We start from the raw sequence: 18,569 nt of genomic DNA, 5'->3' as shown, positions 1-18,569 counted from the left end.
CAGAGGACCCAGAACTGATCCCTGTGGTACACCACTGGTAACTAGGCTATAGGCTGAATATTTGCCATCCACCACCACTCTCTGACTTCTATCGGTTAGCCAGTTCGTTATCCAACTGGCCAAATTTCCCACTATCCCATGCCTCCTTACTTTCTGCATAAGCCTACCATGGGGAACCTTATCAAATGCCTTACTAAAATCCATGTACACTACATCCACTGCTTTACCTTCACCCATGTGCTTGGTCACCTCCTCAAAGAATTCAATAAGACTTGTGAGGCAAGACCTACCCCTCACACATCCGTGCTGACTATCCCTATCAAGCAGTGTCTTTCCAGATGCTCAGAAATCCTATCCCTCAGTACCCTTTCCATTACTTTGCCTACCACCGAAGTAAGACTAACTGGCCTGTAATTCCCAGGGTTATCCCTATTCCCTTTTTGAGTAGGGGCACGACATTTGCCACTCTCCAATCCCCTGGTACCACCCCTGTTGGCAGTGAGGACGAAAAGATCATTGCCAACGGCTCTGCAATTTCATCTCTTGCTTCCCATAGAATCCTTGGATATATCCCGTCAGGCCCGGGGGACTTGTCTATCCTCAAGTTTTTCAAAATGCCCAACACATCTTCCTTCCTAACAAGTATTTCCTCGAGCTTACCAGTCTGTTTCACACTGTCCTCTCCAACAATATGGCCCCTCTCATTTGTAAATACAGAAGAAAAGTACTCGTTCAAGACCTCTCCTATCTCTTCAGACTCAATACACAATCTCCCGCTACTGTCCTTGATCGGACCTACCCTCGCTCTAGTCATTCTCATATTTCTCACATATGTGTAAAAGGCCTTGGGGTTTTCCTTGATCCTACCCGCCAAAGATTTTTCATGTCCTCTCTTAGCTCTCCTAATCCCTTTCTTCAGTTCCCTCCTGGCTATCTTGTATCCCTCCAGCGCCATGTCTCAACCTTGTTTCCTCAGCCTTACATAAGTCTCCTTCTTACTCTTAACAAGACATTCAACCTCTCTTGTCAACCATGGTTCCCTCACTCGACCATCTCTTCCCTGCCTGACAGGGACAGACATATCAAGGACACGTAGTACCTGTTCCTTGAACAAGTTCCACATTTCACTTGTCCTTCCCTGACAGCCTATGTTCCCAACTTATGCACTTCAATTCTTGTCTGACAACATCGTATTTACCCTTCCCCCAATTGTAAACCTTGCCCTGTTGCATACACCTATCCCTCTCCATTACTAAAGTGAAAGTCACAGAATTGTGCTCACTATCTCCAAAATGCTCCCCCACTAACAAATCTATCACTTGCCCTGGTTCATTACCAAGTACCAAATCCAATATTGCCCCCCCTCTGGTCAGACAATCTACATACTGTGTTAGAAAAGCTTCCTGGACACACTGCACAAACACCACCCCATCCAAACTATTTGATCTAAAGAGTTTCCACTCAATGTTTGGGAAGTTAAAGTCACCCATGACTACTACCCTGTGACTTCTGCACCTTTCCAAAATCTGTTTCCCAATCTGTTCCTCCACATCTCTGCTACTATTGGGGGGCCTATAGAAAACTCCTAACAAGGTGACTGCTCCTTTCCTATTTCTGACTTCAACCCATACTACCTCAGTAGGCAGATACTCCTCGAACTGCCTTTCTGCAGCTGTTATACTATCTCTAATTAACAATGCCCCCCCCCCCCCCCCCCCCACCTCTTTTACCACCCTCCCTAATCTTATTGAAACATCTATAACCAGGGACCTCCAACAACCATTTCTGCCCCTCTTCTATCCAAGTTTCCGTGATGGCCACCACATCGTAGTCCCAAGTACCGATCCACGCCTTAGGTTCACCCACCTTATTCTGATGCTTCTTGCGTTGAAGTATACACATTTCAACCCACCTTCGTGCCTGCAAGTACTCTCCTTTGTCAGTGTTCCCTTCCCCACTGCCTCACTACACGCTTTGGCGTCCTGAATATCGGCTAGCTTAGTTGCTGGACTACAAATCCGGTTCCCAGTCCCCTGCAAATTAGTTTAAACCCTCCCGAAGTGTACTAGAAAACCTCCCTCCCAGGATATTGGTGCCCCTCTGGTTCAGATGCAACCTGTCCTGCTTGTTCTGGTCCCACCTTGCCAAGAATGCGCTCCAATTATCCAAATACCTGAAGCCCTCCCTCCTACACCATTCCTGCAGCCACGTGTTCAGCTGCACTCTCTCACTATTCCTAGCCTCACTATCACGTAGCACCGGCAACAAACCAGGGATGACAACTCTGTCTGTCCTGGCTTTTAACTTCCAGCCTAACTCCCTAAACTTGTTTATTACCTCCACACACCTTTTCCTACCTACGTCGTTGGTACCAATGTTCACCACGACTTCTGGCTGCTCACCCTCTCCCTTAAGGATCCTGAAGATACGATCCGAGACATTCCTGGCCCTGGCACCCAGGAGGCAACATACCTTCCGGGAGTCTCGCTCGCGACCACAGAATCTCCTATCTATTCCCCTAACTATTGAATCTCCTACTACTATTGCTTTTCTATTCTCCCTCCTTCCCTTCTGAGCCCCAGAGCCAGACTCAGTGCCAGAGAACTGGCCGCTAGGTCCTTCCCCCAGTAGGTCATCCCCCCCAACAGCATCCAAAATGGTATACTTGTTTTGAAGGGGAACGGCCACGAGGGATCCCTGCACTGTCTGCCTGTTTGTTTTCTTTCCCCTGACTGTAACCCAGCTACTCTTGTCCTGTACCTTGGGTGTGGTTACCTCCATGTAACTCTTCTCTATCACCCGCTCTGCCTCCCGGATGTTCCGGAGTTCATCCAGCTTCAGCTCCAGTTCCCTAACACGGTCTTTGAGGAGCTGGAGTTGGGTTCCCGCAGGTATAGTCAGCGGGGACACCGGTGGTATCCCTCACCACCCACATCCTACAGGAGGAGCATGCAACTGGCCTAGCCTCCATCCCCTCTTACCTTCCAGAATATAGCTGCCCTATGGACCAACTGGATCTCCGCCCTCCGACTCTGCTCCCAGACAGCTGCATTCTCTGTAAACTCCTGGCTCCCTTCACGCGCTTTGAGGAAATGTAGGAAATGAAATGAAAGGAGCACCTTACTCCCTCCTCACCAAACTCCCTGAGTCACCAAACTCTCACTATAGCATTCAAATGCACCAAATTCAGCACTCAGTGCAAACAAAGTCTGCACTGTAGGGGATCACTTTTATACTGTGAATCTAGCCTCTGAAAACTGGCCTAATCCAATTAACTAATTAACAAGCTCCAGCTGCAAGTACCTACATTGAACCTTTGTTTAAAGCTGATTGAAAATTCACCTTCTTCTAAACCAAACAGCAACTTTTAAGTTAATTAACTAAATAAAAGAAAGACTATACTTTAGATAAAAATGAAGCCTTGTACTCCCTCAGTCACCAAACTCTCACTATAGCACTCAAATGCACCTTGCGAGGGTCTGTGCAAGGGTTCTTCAGGCGGTGGCAACTGTTCCTAGACTTTCTCGCGGAGCGTTAGGAGGAGGTCAGCACAGCAGCAACCGGGGGGGGGGGGGTTTAATTTTGGGATGGCATTTGGGTTAGGGTGGGGTGTTTCCCTATTTGTATGTTTATTGTAATATGGGGGGTTATGGTAGTTTGGGGAAATTCTATGTATAATTCTTGCGGGTTGTGTTCTTATGTTCTTATTTCTTTCTTCTGTCGGGGGTGGGGGGTTGAAAATGTAAATAAAGATATTTAAAAAAACACTGCTGCCTCACAGCGCTGAGGACCGGGTTCGATCCTGGCCCCGGGTCACTGCCCATGTGGAGTTTGCACATTCTCCCTGTATCTGCATGGGTCTCATCCCACAACCCAAAGATGTGCAGGGTAGGTGGATTGGCCGTGCTAAATTGCCCCTTAATAGGAAAAAAAAATAATTGGGTACTTTGAATTTCTATTTTTAAAAAATGAATACTGAGGCTTCAAATAGTTCACGCCACTTAACCTTGTTCCAATAACTATCGAGTCATGAACAAAATAGATCACGGAAAGAGCAACATATTATAACTACTTAAAGATGTCAATCAAACAAAGCCAACAATTCACTTCACTTGTCAAAGCACGTTCCCTATTAAATTAATACTTTTATTGGTCTGGGCTCCAGCCAAACATGCATAATGAGGCCAATTTGAAACCTTAAAATTGAATTGAATTCAATTTGATTTATTGTCATGAGATACAGTGAAAAGTATTGTTCTGAGAACGGTCCGGATAGATCACTCCATACATCGGAAAACATAGGACACGCCTAAATACACAATGTAAATACATAGGCACAGACATTGGGTGAGCATACGGACTGTAGTACTACTCAGTAGAGAAGATGTGTGGAGAGATCAGTTCAGTCCACAAGAGGGTCATTCAGCAGTCTTTTCACAGCGGGGAAGAAGCTGTTTTAGAGCCTGTTAGTGTGTGTTCTCATACGTTTGTATCTCCTGTCCAATGGAAGAGGTTGGGAAAGAGAATAACCCGAGAGCCAGCCCGGTGGTGCAATGGTTAGCACTGCTGCCTCACGCACTGAGGACCCACGTTCGATCCTGACCCAGAGTCACTGTCCTTGTGGAGTTTGCACAATCTCCCCGTGTTTAAAAATAAATAAATTTTAGAGTACCCAATTCATTTTTTCTAATTAAGGGGCAATTTAGCGTGGCCAATCCACCTACCCTGCACATTTTTTTGGGTTGTGGGGGCGAATCCCACGCAAACACGGGGAGAATGTACAAGCTCCACATGGACAGTGACCCAGAGCCAGGATCGAACCTGGGACCTCGGCACCATGGCCAACCCACTGCACCACCGTGCTGCCCCAATCTCCCCGTGTTTGCGCGGGTCTCACCCCCACAACCCAAACATATGTGCAGATCTCTGATTGGAAGGTCTCTGATTGGTCTTTTTGTTTCCAGTACCCACACACCATCTTTAATTGGATGCCAAGCCCAGACACTGTGGGGAATATCATACAGCGTGACTATTTAACAGAATGAGGCTTATGACGCCTATTTTTAAAATGGAGGTGCCTACCCAGGTTGGGAAATGCTAAATTAAAAAAGGCATTTGAAACTGATCATCACAGTGTGGGTGGGGTGTATGTGGGAGGAGGGAGACTAGAGTTTGGGGTGGGAGGTGGGTTTGCTGAAATCCTCCACAGGGTGGCCTGTGGCTGCTGCCACAGGCAGGCAGGGTCTCCAAACTGACAGTTAAAATGGCCCCACCACCTCCAAGAACTTTCTTAAAATGATCTTAAGAGGTTGTTAACTTGCTGAATAGGCTACCTGCGATGTGGGCCAAAGCTCTGCCACCAATGCCCCTCACCATTCCCCTCATCCAGCCTCCAGGAAAAGGCTACAGGGATTGGACAAACCTGGGGAACTGGCACACCGGCTCTGGGTGTTTCCAGCCCTAGTGAGGTCACAAAATCCAGCCGAACAGTAGCATTCAGATGTCCATGGGGAATATCCAGCCAGTTAACTCAGTTTGTCTCTCCGCAGATGCTGCCTGACCTGCGGAATATTTTTAGATTTTTGTTTTTATTTCAGATTTCCAGCAGCCACTGTACTTTGCTTTCATTGTATTTTTGTTGCTTTGTTTTAAGTAAACTTTACTGTTTTCTTGAATCAGTCATTCAGGATTGGTTGCTTCTTAAAGTTTTACTATATTCTCATTATTTGGAGACTATCCTTGTTTTTGAATTGTATGTTCCCTACCAGCTGCTTGTTTACTTTGAGCCAATCACGTGTTATTGGCCAAGTATGACAACCGAAGTGTGATAAACAGGAAGTGATTGCTACATCTTTGCATAGATCATGGGGGGGGGGCGGTACGGGGGAGGTTGGCTAGACAGTCGTTTCATGATGCAGAGTGAAGCCAGAAGCATGGGTTCAGTTCTCGTATCAGCTAAGGTTATTCATGAAGGTCCCACCTTCTCAACTTTGCCCCTCACCTGAGATAGGGTGACGCTCAATCTAAATCACCACCAGTCAGCTCTCGCCTTCGAAAGGGAAAGTAGCCGATGGTCATCTGGGACTATGGCGACTTTACCTTTTACCTTACCTACGTTATATATGTATGACATGGTGGCACAGTGGTTAGCACTGCTGCCTCACAGCGCCAGGGACCCAAGTTTAATTCAAGCCATGGGTGACTGTGTGGAGTTTGTACGTTCTCACCGTGTCTGCGTGGGTTTCCTCCAGGTGCTCCGGTTTCCTCCCACAGTCCAAAGATGTGCACGTTAGGTGGGTTGGCCATGATTAATAGCCCTTTACGGCCCAAAGATATATGAGTTAGGTAGGGTTGTGGGGATAGGGCGGGGGAGTGGGCCTGGGCAGGGTGCTCTTTCAGAGGGTCAGTGCAGACTCAATGGACCAAATGGCTTCCTTCTGCATTGTAGGAATTCTATGATTCTAACATCCCTCCTTCAACTACCACAAGAAACAGATTAACTGGTTGTTTGTCTCATTGCTGCTGGTGGGAAGTTGTGGTGGGCAAAATGGTGTTATGTTTACACAAAAATCAACAGTAACTGCCCAATGTTATCGATTGTGTGTGAAATGCCTTAGGATACTTTTGTGAACATGTCAAGCGTTCAGAAAATGGAAGTTTGATATCCTTTTTTGGAAGTTTTCTTTCCTTCATGCTGGTTAATCTGAAGACATCAAATTAATTGCGTAGAGATCATGATAGTGTAAATTGTACATAAATCTGTGGGAAGGACAGGATGCGCCAAATTACAAATTCTTGTTCCATTTTTAAATTCTCATTTTTTTTACATTCACACGTAGATTGATTTTCACTTAGTCAGTCGCCTCTGTGGTTTACTCTCAGGGTATTTTCCCGAATCTTCAAGTTTGTTACTGACATTGATGATATACCTTCAATGGTCACAGACGCAATGAGGTCCGCATGAGCTCCCATCTATAATTATGGGTCATTAGATTCTGCTGTCAAGGAATTGTTCTTTAATTTTGGCAATATTCAGATGCCTTAATGTGCTTTGCCGGCATAAGGTATCTCATCTTTTTCCAAAAGTATGAATTTTGTGATAGAGATGCATTTCTCCACTTCACTTTCCTGTTTGATCTCAAAATAAGCTGAAGTGACTGTGGCAAAATTGTAATGTCTCTGACTGGATTATATTCAATAAGTATTGGCTTTATTAACCTCTCAACCAAAGCTTGATGGAGACCTGTCATCAGTTCGTACATGGAACTATCATCTGCCATGCATTCAGCACATAGTACTATAATTAATCTTCTGCATTTGTTAATATAGGACAATATGTCATTTGCAGAAGCTGAAAAACAAAATGAACAAATGATTTAAATAAAACAGCAACAAAAACATTTGTTTAATGGAGCCTTTAATGCAGTAAAATATTCCAAACTGCTTACCAGGAGATGTATGAAGCAAAATGTGTCACTGAGCCACATAATGCAATATTTGGGCAGATAGACAAAAGCTTAAGGAGCAATTTAAAAGAGAAAAAAATAACAAAGAGTGGTTTATGGAGGGAAATTGAGCACTTTAGGGTCCCGGCCTCTGAAGACACAGTCACAGACTTAAACAAATGATTTCATGGGACCTGAGTGTCGCTGGCTGTAATAAGTCCATGGAGGCAGAAGTCCCTTCACCAGAATTCCTTTTCTTAACAAAACCAACAGCAGTACAACCATGTGTATTCAGCTTGCTGTCTACACTGGGAGTACAGAGGATCTGACATTCCCTGTGATATACAAAGAGGAAGTTCCGTGGTTGGCCCACTAATCAGGGAACTTGTATTCCAATTGGCCAATCTCAAAGGCCTGGTCTAAGTCATTACACTGGCAAGGCTGATATTTTAATTGTCCACTCTTAATTGCCCTTGAGGAGGTGGTGCTGAACTGCCTTTTTGAACCACTACAATCCCAATGTGGTGTCAGTACAACCACAGTTCTGTTAGGGTTACAGTTCCAGGATTTTAACTCAGCAAAAGTGAAGGACCGGTAACATAGTTCAACATCGGGACAGTGTGTGGCTTGGAAGGGAAATTGAAAGTGATGGTGTTCCCATGCTGCTGCTCTCCTTGTCCTTCTTGGTGATAGAGGTCGTGGGTGGAAGTTGAGTTCCTGCATCTGTGAATTGGTATTGGAGGGAGTGGATATTAAAGATGGGGTGTCAATCAGGTGGGCTGTTTTGCCCTGGATGGCGTGGAACTTCTTGAACATTGATTTATTAAAATTCATTGCTGGGTCCTCAAGTGCATGAATGGCTTGCCAAACCATTTCAGAGGGCACTTAAAAGTCAATTACATTGCTATGGGGCTGGAGTCAAATGCAGGTCAAGCAATGATGGCAGATTTGTTTCAGTGAACTAGCTGGGTTTTCACAACAATCATTTCATTGTCCAGATTTAATGGCAAATTTTAATGGAACTTAAATTTCACATGTTGGGATTCAATCCCAGATTACGGGAGCATTACCCCGATTCTCCAGGTTACTCGCCCAGTGACACTACCACTGTGCCACCGTCTCCCTGACACCATCCTGATTTGTGATATGTAGATGGTGCCTCTATCCTTCTCTTGTAGCCACACTATTCATATCACTTTCCCAATTCAGATTCTGGTCAGTGTTAACCCCTGGATACTATTAAAATAGGGGATTCTCGATTCTTGAATATGATCAGCACAGATATCTCAAAAGGATCCTTGCGCTACCTACTTCCCACAGCCTGCCCACCTGAGAGTGACCTGTTTATTCCTCCTTCTGTTTTCTGCCTGTTAACCGATTCTCAATCCATGCCAATATGTTGCCCCAATCGCATGTGATCTAATATTGTTTACTAACCTCTTGTGTGGGATCTTATCGAAAGTCTTCTGAAAATCCAAAACATCCACTGGCTCCCCCTTATCTACTCTGCTAGGTACATCCTCAATAGCTCTAACAGGTTTGTCAGCTTTGGGAATATATTGCTACCCTGGCTATGGAGAGATAAGAGTACAGTCAGATTGAGATGGACCATGGAGGCCATATCAACTGAACCATCTAAACATGATGCTAAAATTGTGAACAGTTTATTTTTGTCTCAGAAAATAGCCAAGGTGGGGGATTGAACAAGTGTTGAAGTTGGGCCTGAATATTTTGTCCATCAGGCCCATGCACTCGGTGGGCCCAGAAACTGACACAAAATGCATTTCTGGCCATGGTCGGCCCCAGAATGCAATTTCACGTTGGATGTAAGAAGCAACACATAGGCGTCATATTGCAGCCAGCATGAAATGCACCCTGGATAAGGCTCGGCACTGCTGGGAAGGGTAGGAAGAAGGCGGGTGCAGAGAAAAGGGAGAGTGCGGCCTGGCATTTGTAATGTGCTCCTTCAGGGGGGCAGCCGATGCAGAGCTGTCTTAGGGAGCTGCAGACTTGTAGAAAATAAATTACGATGGAAAGACTGTCTGGACAGTACATTCAAGCACAAACCTCAGTCCACAGGCACATTTTAAAATGTTATTTTATTATATTTCATCCCACTCTGCATCAAAATTGCAGCTAAAACATAAAGGCCACATTGCCAATTGGCCCGTCTACCAACCATAAAAGCAGACGGGGCACGTAAAATTGCTTTCAATCGTCCCCTTAATGGGTTAAATCATCTTCTTAAATGTCGGCGGGCATGATTCTGACTCTCGTGCGTGCCCACTGACCAAAATATTGCGCAAGGCCATGATGATGTCGGGATGTGTGCCTGACATCTCCTGCACTTTCATGTGCTTCCGGGTCAGGCAACTGCCCACTCAAGCTATGTGAAATTGATTGGGGAGATGTAGGTGATTTGCAATACAGGAAATTCGAATAAATATATTTCATTACATGAACATATTCATTAATTACCATGAATAAATAGAAGAGAATAAATCCATTCTACCTCCTCCTGGAAGAACATCACGTTCAAAAATGCACAGTCGGTAACCAAATTTTTGTTCTAGAATTTCAGGCAATAGCTCCAACGCAAATGTTTCTTCCTTAGCACTGAGAAGAGTTTCATTACTTTTAAGAAGCAACACATAGGCGTCAAATTCCTTATTGTCTGAAAAATTAAGTCCAAAGCATCAGCATTAATCCGTATAGTCAGGGGGAAAAAAAACACAAGATAAAACTTAATTGTTTCTTCTTTATAAATAGATGTGTAGCACTGGATAGAAGATTTTAGTTGCGAGAGTGTGAATGCCATGAAACGTTGCTAACCTAATATTTTAGGCCTGCTGTCCAATGTAAATAGGCCAGCAACTCCAAAACAATGGACAAAGACATACCCATTTTTACCCATGCTGTAGCCATGGTACTGATCCCTCAGGCCTACCGCTAGACAATACCTAGTAATGTGGCCAACTCATTTAAAATACTATGACATACAAAAGACACCTGCCGGCATTCTTGCTTTGAAATGGGTTGGGTGTGCTCGTTGCCAAGTTGCTGGAGATGCCATGGATAATTTTATCTTCATCTTTGTATGACCAGAAGGATTAGGAGTGCTTCTCCAGGCTCCACAAGACTAAACTGAGCAGGTCCTTCTCTGGCTTACTCGCGCTGTAGCCACCTAAAATGGCTGATTCCCTGGTAAAATGGCCAAACCCCGATGTAAAATGGCGAACGAAAGAGGCTGATGGGAAAATCAGCCAACAGGCCTCAAACGGACAGCTGCAGACAGAGCAGTGTATTCGGCTCTGGGGAAGTCGGCCCAGACCGATACCTGCAACCATTAACAGCACATCAACCAAGCCATCTGCATTTTAATCGGCCATCCCCGGGAACAATTGCTACAAATTAGTATTTGAAAGCCGATCCAGACCTTTCGGCGCCAGCAGTGGCCGAGATAAAGAAAGGTGGACGACCACCCCCCGATCAAGGAACCGCCCCATTATTGGAGCATATCGAACCCAGTGATTGGGACCAAGTCCAATCTCTTGGGACCAGGGTCAAGGTCCGCCCCGAGAGGCGGGAAGCCCCTGGGAACTATAAAGATAGGGGCCAAGTTCAGATTGACCCTTCTTTTCCTACTGGCAACCTTCGAGACCCTTCGACGAAAGAACAAGTATGTCTTACTCCAGCGATCACTACCAGATAGGTGTTCCAGACTATCGACCCTTACCAGCCTTTTTGAATCCCGCAGGCCAGACCTAATTCGATAGACTATTCGTTTCCCTGACCTGGTGGGCCATCTCCAAAGTTAAGTATTAGCCTTTAGTGGTAGGTAATAGTCTAGAAGTAGGATTATTGTATAAGTATTTGTTGCTGTATATAATAAATGATCGTTGATTTAACATTTACTAAGCGGTGTGCTGCATTAGTAATCATTACTTGAGCTTGAACCACGTGGCGGTATCAGAAAGATACCTGGCGACTCGTGAGCAAAGGTGACAGAATTAGAGCTAATAAAACTAAGGCTAATAAGAGCAACAGCGCCCACCACTTTAATTCTCAGAAACTCTTGCTTTTTTAGTTTCCTGTGGCCTATCGGCCAGCTGCTCTGATGCTTAATATCTGCTGTAAGTTAACCTGACTGATGCTTTTGAGGCCTGGTCCCAAAATGGATTGGAAATCAAACCAGGACTACCGGCTTTCCATTCCTTAGTCAACACGGGAGAATCTACGGCGGAAGGTTTAAACTTTGAGTACTCCACATAAATATTCTTATGTCAGTTGGACTACTGGACAGATGCAAACTAAGATTAAAATAAATGCTGTGAAGCAATTTTATGGCTATACTGTACTATTGTTGATTATTGTACATTATAGTTCACCTGGGGGTTATTATCAGTGAGAAATAATGGCACAATATACTGGAAATGTACCCTAGATCAATCAGAAGGATTACTTCAGAACTTTTTTTTTGTTTTTTTAAAAATTTAGAGTACACAATTCTTTTTTGTTCCAATTAAGGTGCATTTTGGCTTGGGCAATTCACCTACTCTGCACATTTGTTAGGGTTGTGGAGGTGAGACCCACACAGACACGGGGAGAATGTGCATACGCAACATGGGGTTAATTCCAGAATATGGGATGGGATTCTCCGTCAGCCTACGCCGAAATCCGGAAAGGTGATTGGGCGGAGAATCGGTTTTGACGGCAGGTACACACCAAATCGCAATTCTCCGGTACCTCGACAGCGGCATCAATGTGTTCCACTCCACACGGACAGGAAATGCTGTCTGCATATCATTAGTGGGTCTGACCCGGTTTTCTCCGGAGCCTCTGCGATTCTCCGGTCCACTGGGGGGAATTCCCTGCTGCTAGGTCACGTGTGCTTTTGAAAATCGTGATACAGGCACCGTGGCTGATGAGAGAGGTCGAGTACGGAGAGGTGGGACCGTGTGCTAATGGTCCTGACACATGTCGGGCTCTCTGGAGTGGGGGGGATGGGTCCTGCCAGGGCCGGGAGGGGCGGGGTAATGGGGGGGCTGGGCGTGGGGCTGGGGTGACCCCCCCTCAGGACTGGGGCGGTGTCAAGGCACGGACCGCCATTGCCGCAGCCTGCGAAGCAGCATCTTACTGTGCACACGACTGGCCACCCACCTTGACCCCTGGTTCTGCAGAGTGACACTGGCCAGATGGGTGCTCCCACCCCACCACCCCCACACCCCACCCACCGCCATACCACTCCCCCTCCACCAACTGGTCGCCACCCACCGGCTGGGCATCCCGCGGCCTGTCCAAGGGCAACGCCCACAGTAGCCCCTACAGGTGGCCGTGGAGCATTCTGCTGTTATGGCCAGTGCCAGCCAATGGTACCCCTGGCAACAGGGGCAGGCGCCAGGACCAGAGACCCCCATGGTGCCGGGCACCGCCGGGGCCAGGGATGCAGGGATGGGGAGGGGGGAACTTGCAGCGGCAGGTCTGCTGTGCCAACCAGGGCCGCCGTGTAGCCCTTGGACCTGTTTGGGCACAGGGGTACGCACCATGCTAACATGTTGGCTGTTCACTCCCTGCAGACAATGGATATTGGAATACAGCCAGCAATGGTGACCTTCCTCCTTTTTGCCGCAGTCCTGGGGTATGCACTGTGGCTGTATGAGCTGGAGCTGCTCGAGGAGGAGGAAGCTGCAGCAGTGAAGCCTGCCCCAGAGGAAATGGTGGCAGCCGCTAAGGATGAAGAGCCGGCCGCCCAACAGGCTGAGGCAGTGGAGGAGGAGGTGCAAAGGAGGCGCTGCATGATTCTTGCGTGTACCAGTAGCTCCTGTCATTCGAGGACCTGCGGTTGTGGCTGATGACGCTGATCCGGAGGCCACAGACCGATGCGGAGGGCCACTACAACGATGCCCACGCAGCGGCCATGCGTGTGATCGAGTGGTGCTTCGGCATTCTGAAGAGGTGGCTCAGGTGTCTGGACCGCTCTGGAAGGACCCTCCAGTTTAGCGTTGGGAGGGTCGCCCACAACATGGTGGCCTGCTGTGTCCTCCACAACATTGTGCAGCAGAGGGGCAACATGCTGGAGAAGGAGAGTGAATGTCAGGCCTCATCTGACGAGGAGGATGTGGGGGAGGGCAAGGATGGCCAGGACATGGGGTCCGGGCTGGCACAGGAGGCCGCACAAAGTGTGCGCCAGGGCCTATATGCACACGATTCTCTGAACGGCACCAGGTTCACCAACTCGGTCGTGGTGGGGAAGAGGGGGTGCGGGGACTGGCCAGGAGCATTGACATTGCATCCCACCCCCACACCACATGGTACCACCCCCCCTCACGACCAGCCACCTCCGCCCTCCACCTGCAACCCCCTCTGTGATACATACCTGCTGCACTGCAGGGAGTAGGCCCTGGGTTGGCAGTAACAGCAGGTATGGCCATGGGATGGAAGATGATGACAAACCACTCTGCGATAAGCTCTGGTGCTCTGCATCATTTGACAATGTCTGACTCTGTCTGTGTCTGATACAGGTATTCCTAGCACAGACTGATACATGGGATCCGATCACTGTCGATCCTGGTGATCCTAGCACTGTCTGATCCAGGTGATCCTAGCACTGTCTGATCCAGGTGATCCTAGCACTGTCTGATCCAGGTGATCCTAGCACTGTCTGATCCAGGTGATCCTAGTACTGTCTCATGCAGGTGATCCTCGTACTGTCTGAACCAGGTGCTCCTAGCACTGTCTGATACACATGATCTGAGCTGTCTGATACAGGTGATCCTAGTACTGTCTGATACATGTGATCCTATCACTTTCTGGTCCAGGTGATCCTAGCACTGTCTGATCCAGGTGATCCTAGTACTGTCTGGTACAGGTGTAGTACTGTCTGATCCAGGTGCTCCTAGCACTGTCTGATCCGAGCTGTCTGATCCAGGTGATCCTAGCACTGTCTGATCCAGGTGATCCTAGTACTGCTGATAGGGGTGATTCTAGAACTGTCTGATGGAGGTGATCTTAGCACTGCCTGATACAGGTGATTCTAGCACAGTCTGATACAGGTGGTCCTAGCACTGTCTGATACACGTGATCCTAGCACTATCTGATACAGGTGATCCGAGCACTGTCTGATACAGGTGATCCTAGCACTGTCTGATACACGTGATCCTAGCACTGTCTGATACACGTGATCCGAGCACTGTCTGATCCAGGTGCTCCTAGCACTGTCTGATAAACGTGATCCGAGCACTGTCTGATGCAGGTGATCCTAGTACTGTCTGATCCAGGTGCTCCTAGCACAGTCTGATACACGTGATCAGAGCTGTCTGATACAGGTGATCCTAGCACTGTCTGATCCAGGTCATCCTTGCACTGTCTGATACACATGATCCGAGCTGTCTGATACAGGTGATTCTCGCACTGTCTGATCCAAGTGATCAAAGCACTGTCTGATTCAGGTGATCCTAGCACTGTCTAATACAGGTGATTCTAGCACAGTCTGATACAGGTGGTCCTAGCACTGTCTGATACAGGTGATCCTAGCACTGTCTGATACAGGTATTCCTAGCACAGACTGATACATGTGATCCTATCACTTTCTGGTCCAGGTGATCCTAGCACTGTCTGATCCAGGTGATCCTAGTACTGTCTGGTACAGGTGAAGTACTGTCTGATCCAGGTGCTCCTAGCACTGTCTGATCCGAGCTGTCTGATCCAGGTGATCCTAGCACTGCTGATAGGGGTGATTCTAGAACTGTCTGATGGAGATGATCTTAGCACTGCCTGATACAGGTGATTCTAGCACAGTCTGATACAGGTGGTCCTAACACTGTCTGATACACGTGATCCTAGCACTATCTGATACAGGTGATCCGAGCACTGTCTGATACAGGTGATCCTAGCACTGTCTGATACACGTGATCCGAGCACTGTCTGATGCAGGTGATCCTAGTACTGTCTGATCCAGGTGCTCCTAGCACTGTCTGATAAACGTGATCCGAGCACTGTCTGATGCAGGTGATCCTAGTACTGTCTGATCCAGGTGCTCCTAGCACAGTCTGATACACGTGATCAGAGCTGTCTGATACAGGTGATCCTAGCACTGTCTGATCCAGGTGATCCTTGCACTGTCTGATACACATGATCCGAGCTGTCTGATACAGGTGATTCTCGCACTGTCTGATCCAAGTGATCCAAGCACTGTCTGATACAGGTGATCTTAGCACTGTCTAATACAGGTGATTCTAGCACTGTCTGATGCAGGTGATCCTAGTACTGTCTGATCCAGGTGCTCCGAGCACTGTCTGATAAACGTGATCCGAGCACTGTCTGATGCAGGTGATCCTAGTACTGTCTGACCCAGGTGCTCCTAGCACAGTCTGATACACGTGATCAGAGCTGTCTGATACAGGTGATCCTAGCACTGTCTGATCCAGGTGATCCTTGCACTGTCTGATACACATGATCCGAGCTGTCTGATACAGGTGATTCTCGCACTGTCTGATCCAAGTGATCCAAGCACTGTCTGATACAGGTGATCCTAGCACTGTCTAATACAGGTGATTCTAGCACTGTCTGATGCAGGTGATCCTAGTACTGTCTGATCCAGGTGCACCTAGCACAGTCTGATACACGTGATCAGAGCTGTCTGATACAGGTGATCCTAGCACTGTCTGATCCAGGTGATCCTTGCACTGTCTGATACACATGATCCGAGCTGTCTGATACAGGTGATTCTCACACTGTCTGATCCAGGTGATCCAAGCACTGTCTGATACAGGTGATCCTAGCACTGTCTAATATAGGTGATTCTAGCACAGTCTGGTACAGGTGGTCCTAGCACTGTCTGATACAGGTGATCCTAGCACTGTCTGATACAGGTGATCCTAGCACTGTCTGATACAGGTGATCCTAGCACTGTCTGATACAGGTGATCCTAACACTGTCTGATACAGGTGGTCCTAGCATTTCTGATACAGGTATTCCTAGCACAGACTGATACATGTGATCCTATCACTTTCTGGTCCAGGTGATCCTAGCACTGTCTGATCCAGGTGATCCTAGTACTGTCTGGTACAGGTGTAGTACTGTCTGATCCAGGTGCTCCTAGCACTGTCTGATCCGAGCTGTCTGATCCAGGTGATCCTAGCACTGTCTGATCCAGGTGATCCTAGTACTGCTGATAGGGGTGATTCTAGAACTGTCTGTTGGAGGTGATCTTAGCACTGCCTGATACAGGTGATTCTAGCACAGTCTGATACAGGTGGTCCTAGCACTGTCTGATACACGTGATCCTGGCACTATCTGATACAGGTGATCCGAGCACTGTCTGATACAGGTGATCCTAGCACTGTCTGATGCAGGTGATCCTAGTACTGTCTGATCCCGGTGCTCCTAGCACTGTCTGATAAACGTGATCCGAGCACTGTCTGATGCAGGTGATCCTAGTACTGTCTGATCCAGGTGCTCCTAGCACAGTCTGATACACGTGATCAGAGCTGTCTGATACAGGTGATCCGAGCACTGTCTGATCCAGGTCATCCTTGCACTGTCTGATACACATGATCCGAGCTGTCTGATACAGGTGATTCTCGCACTGTCTGATCCAAGTGATCCAAGCACTGTCTGATACAGGTGATCCTAGCACTGTCTAATACAGGTGATTCCAGCACAGTCTGATACAGGTGGTCCTAGCACTGTCTGATACAGGTGATCCTAGCACTGCCTGATACAGGTGATCCTAGCACTGTCTGATACAGTTGATCCTAACACTGTCTGATACAGGTGATCCTAGAACTGTCTGATACAGGTGATCCTAGCACTGTCTGATACAGGTGATTTTCGCACTGTCTGATACAGGTGATTCTAGCACTGTCTGATACAGGTGATTCTAGCACTGTCTGATACAGGTGAGCCTCGCACTGTCTGACACAGGTGATCCTCGCACTGTCTGATACAGGTGATTCTAGCACTGTCTGATACAGGTGATCCTATCACTGTCTGATAAACGTGATCCGAGCACTGTCTGATGCAGGTGATCCTAGTACTGTCTGATCCAGGTGCTCCTAGCACAGTCTGATACACGTGATCAGAGCTGTCTGATACAGGTGATCCTAGCACTGTCTGATCCAGGTGATCCTTGCACTGTCTGATACACATGATCCGAGCTGTCTGATACAGGTGATTCTCACACTGTCTGATCCAAGTGATCCAAGCACTGTCTGATACAGGTGATCCTAGCACTGTCTAATACAGGTGATTCTAGCACAGTCTGATACAGATGGTCCTAGCACTGTCTGATACAGGTGATCCTAGCACAGTCTGATACAGGTGATCCTAGCACTGTCTGATACAGGTGATCCTAACACTGTCTGATACAGGTGGTCCTAGCACTGTCTGATACAGGTGGTCCTAGCACTGTCTGATACAGGTGATCCTACTACTGTCTGATAAACGTGATCCGAGCACTGTCTGGTGCAGGTGATCCTAGTACTGTCTGATCCAGGTGCTCCTAGCACAGTCTGATACACGTGATCAGAGCTGTCTGATATAGGTGATCCTAGCACTGTCTGATCCAGCTGATCCTTGCACTGTCTGATACACATGATCCGAGCTGTCTGATACAGGTGATTCTCGCACTGTCTGATCCAAGTGATCCAAGCACTGTCTGATACAGGTGATCCTAGCACTGTCTAATACAGGTGATTCCAGCACAGCATGATACAGGTGGTCCTAGCACTGTCTGATACAGGTGATCCTAGCACTGCCTGATACAGGTGATCCTAGCACTGTCTGATACAGGTGATCCTAGCACTGCCTGATACAGGTGATCCTAGCACTGTCTGATACAGGTGATCCTAACACTGTCTGATACAGGTGATCCTAGAACTGTCTGATACAGGTGATCCTAGCACTGTCTGATACAGGTGATCCTAGCACTGTCTGATACATGTGATCCTAGCACTGTCTGATACACGTGATCCGAGCACTGTCTGATACAGGTGATTCTAGCACTGTCTGATACAGGTGATCCTATCACTGTCTGATCCAGGTGATCCTAGCACTTTCTGATCCAGGTAATCCTAGCAGTGTCTGGTACAGGTGTAGTACTGTCTAATCCAGGTGATCCTAGCA

The 18,569-nt window shown here is 47.4% G+C and overlaps 1 protein-coding gene across 1 annotated transcript in view; it reads right to left on the bottom strand.

The window, feature by feature from the left end:
• Positions 1–4,235: 4,235 nt before the first annotated feature.
• LOC140391771 (interleukin-18 receptor 1-like) overlaps positions 4,236–18,569 on the bottom strand; it is a 61,559-nt gene continuing 47,225 nt past the window's right edge. The window contains exons 10-11 of the mRNA XM_072476633.1: positions 9,958–10,119; positions 4,236–7,351 (exon numbers count right to left, since the gene is read on the bottom strand). Coding sequence (XP_072332734.1) covers positions 7,017–7,351; positions 9,958–10,119 — 497 coding nt within the window. The 3' untranslated portion in view covers positions 4,236–7,016. The remainder of the gene's footprint in view (positions 7,352–9,957; positions 10,120–18,569) is intronic.

Source organism: Scyliorhinus torazame, chromosome 15 (genome assembly GCF_047496885.1).
Source record: "Scyliorhinus torazame isolate Kashiwa2021f chromosome 15, sScyTor2.1, whole genome shotgun sequence".
Taxonomy (NCBI): domain Eukaryota; kingdom Metazoa; phylum Chordata; class Chondrichthyes; order Carcharhiniformes; family Scyliorhinidae; genus Scyliorhinus; species Scyliorhinus torazame.
This window is presented reverse-complemented; position numbering and strand designations above follow the sequence as displayed.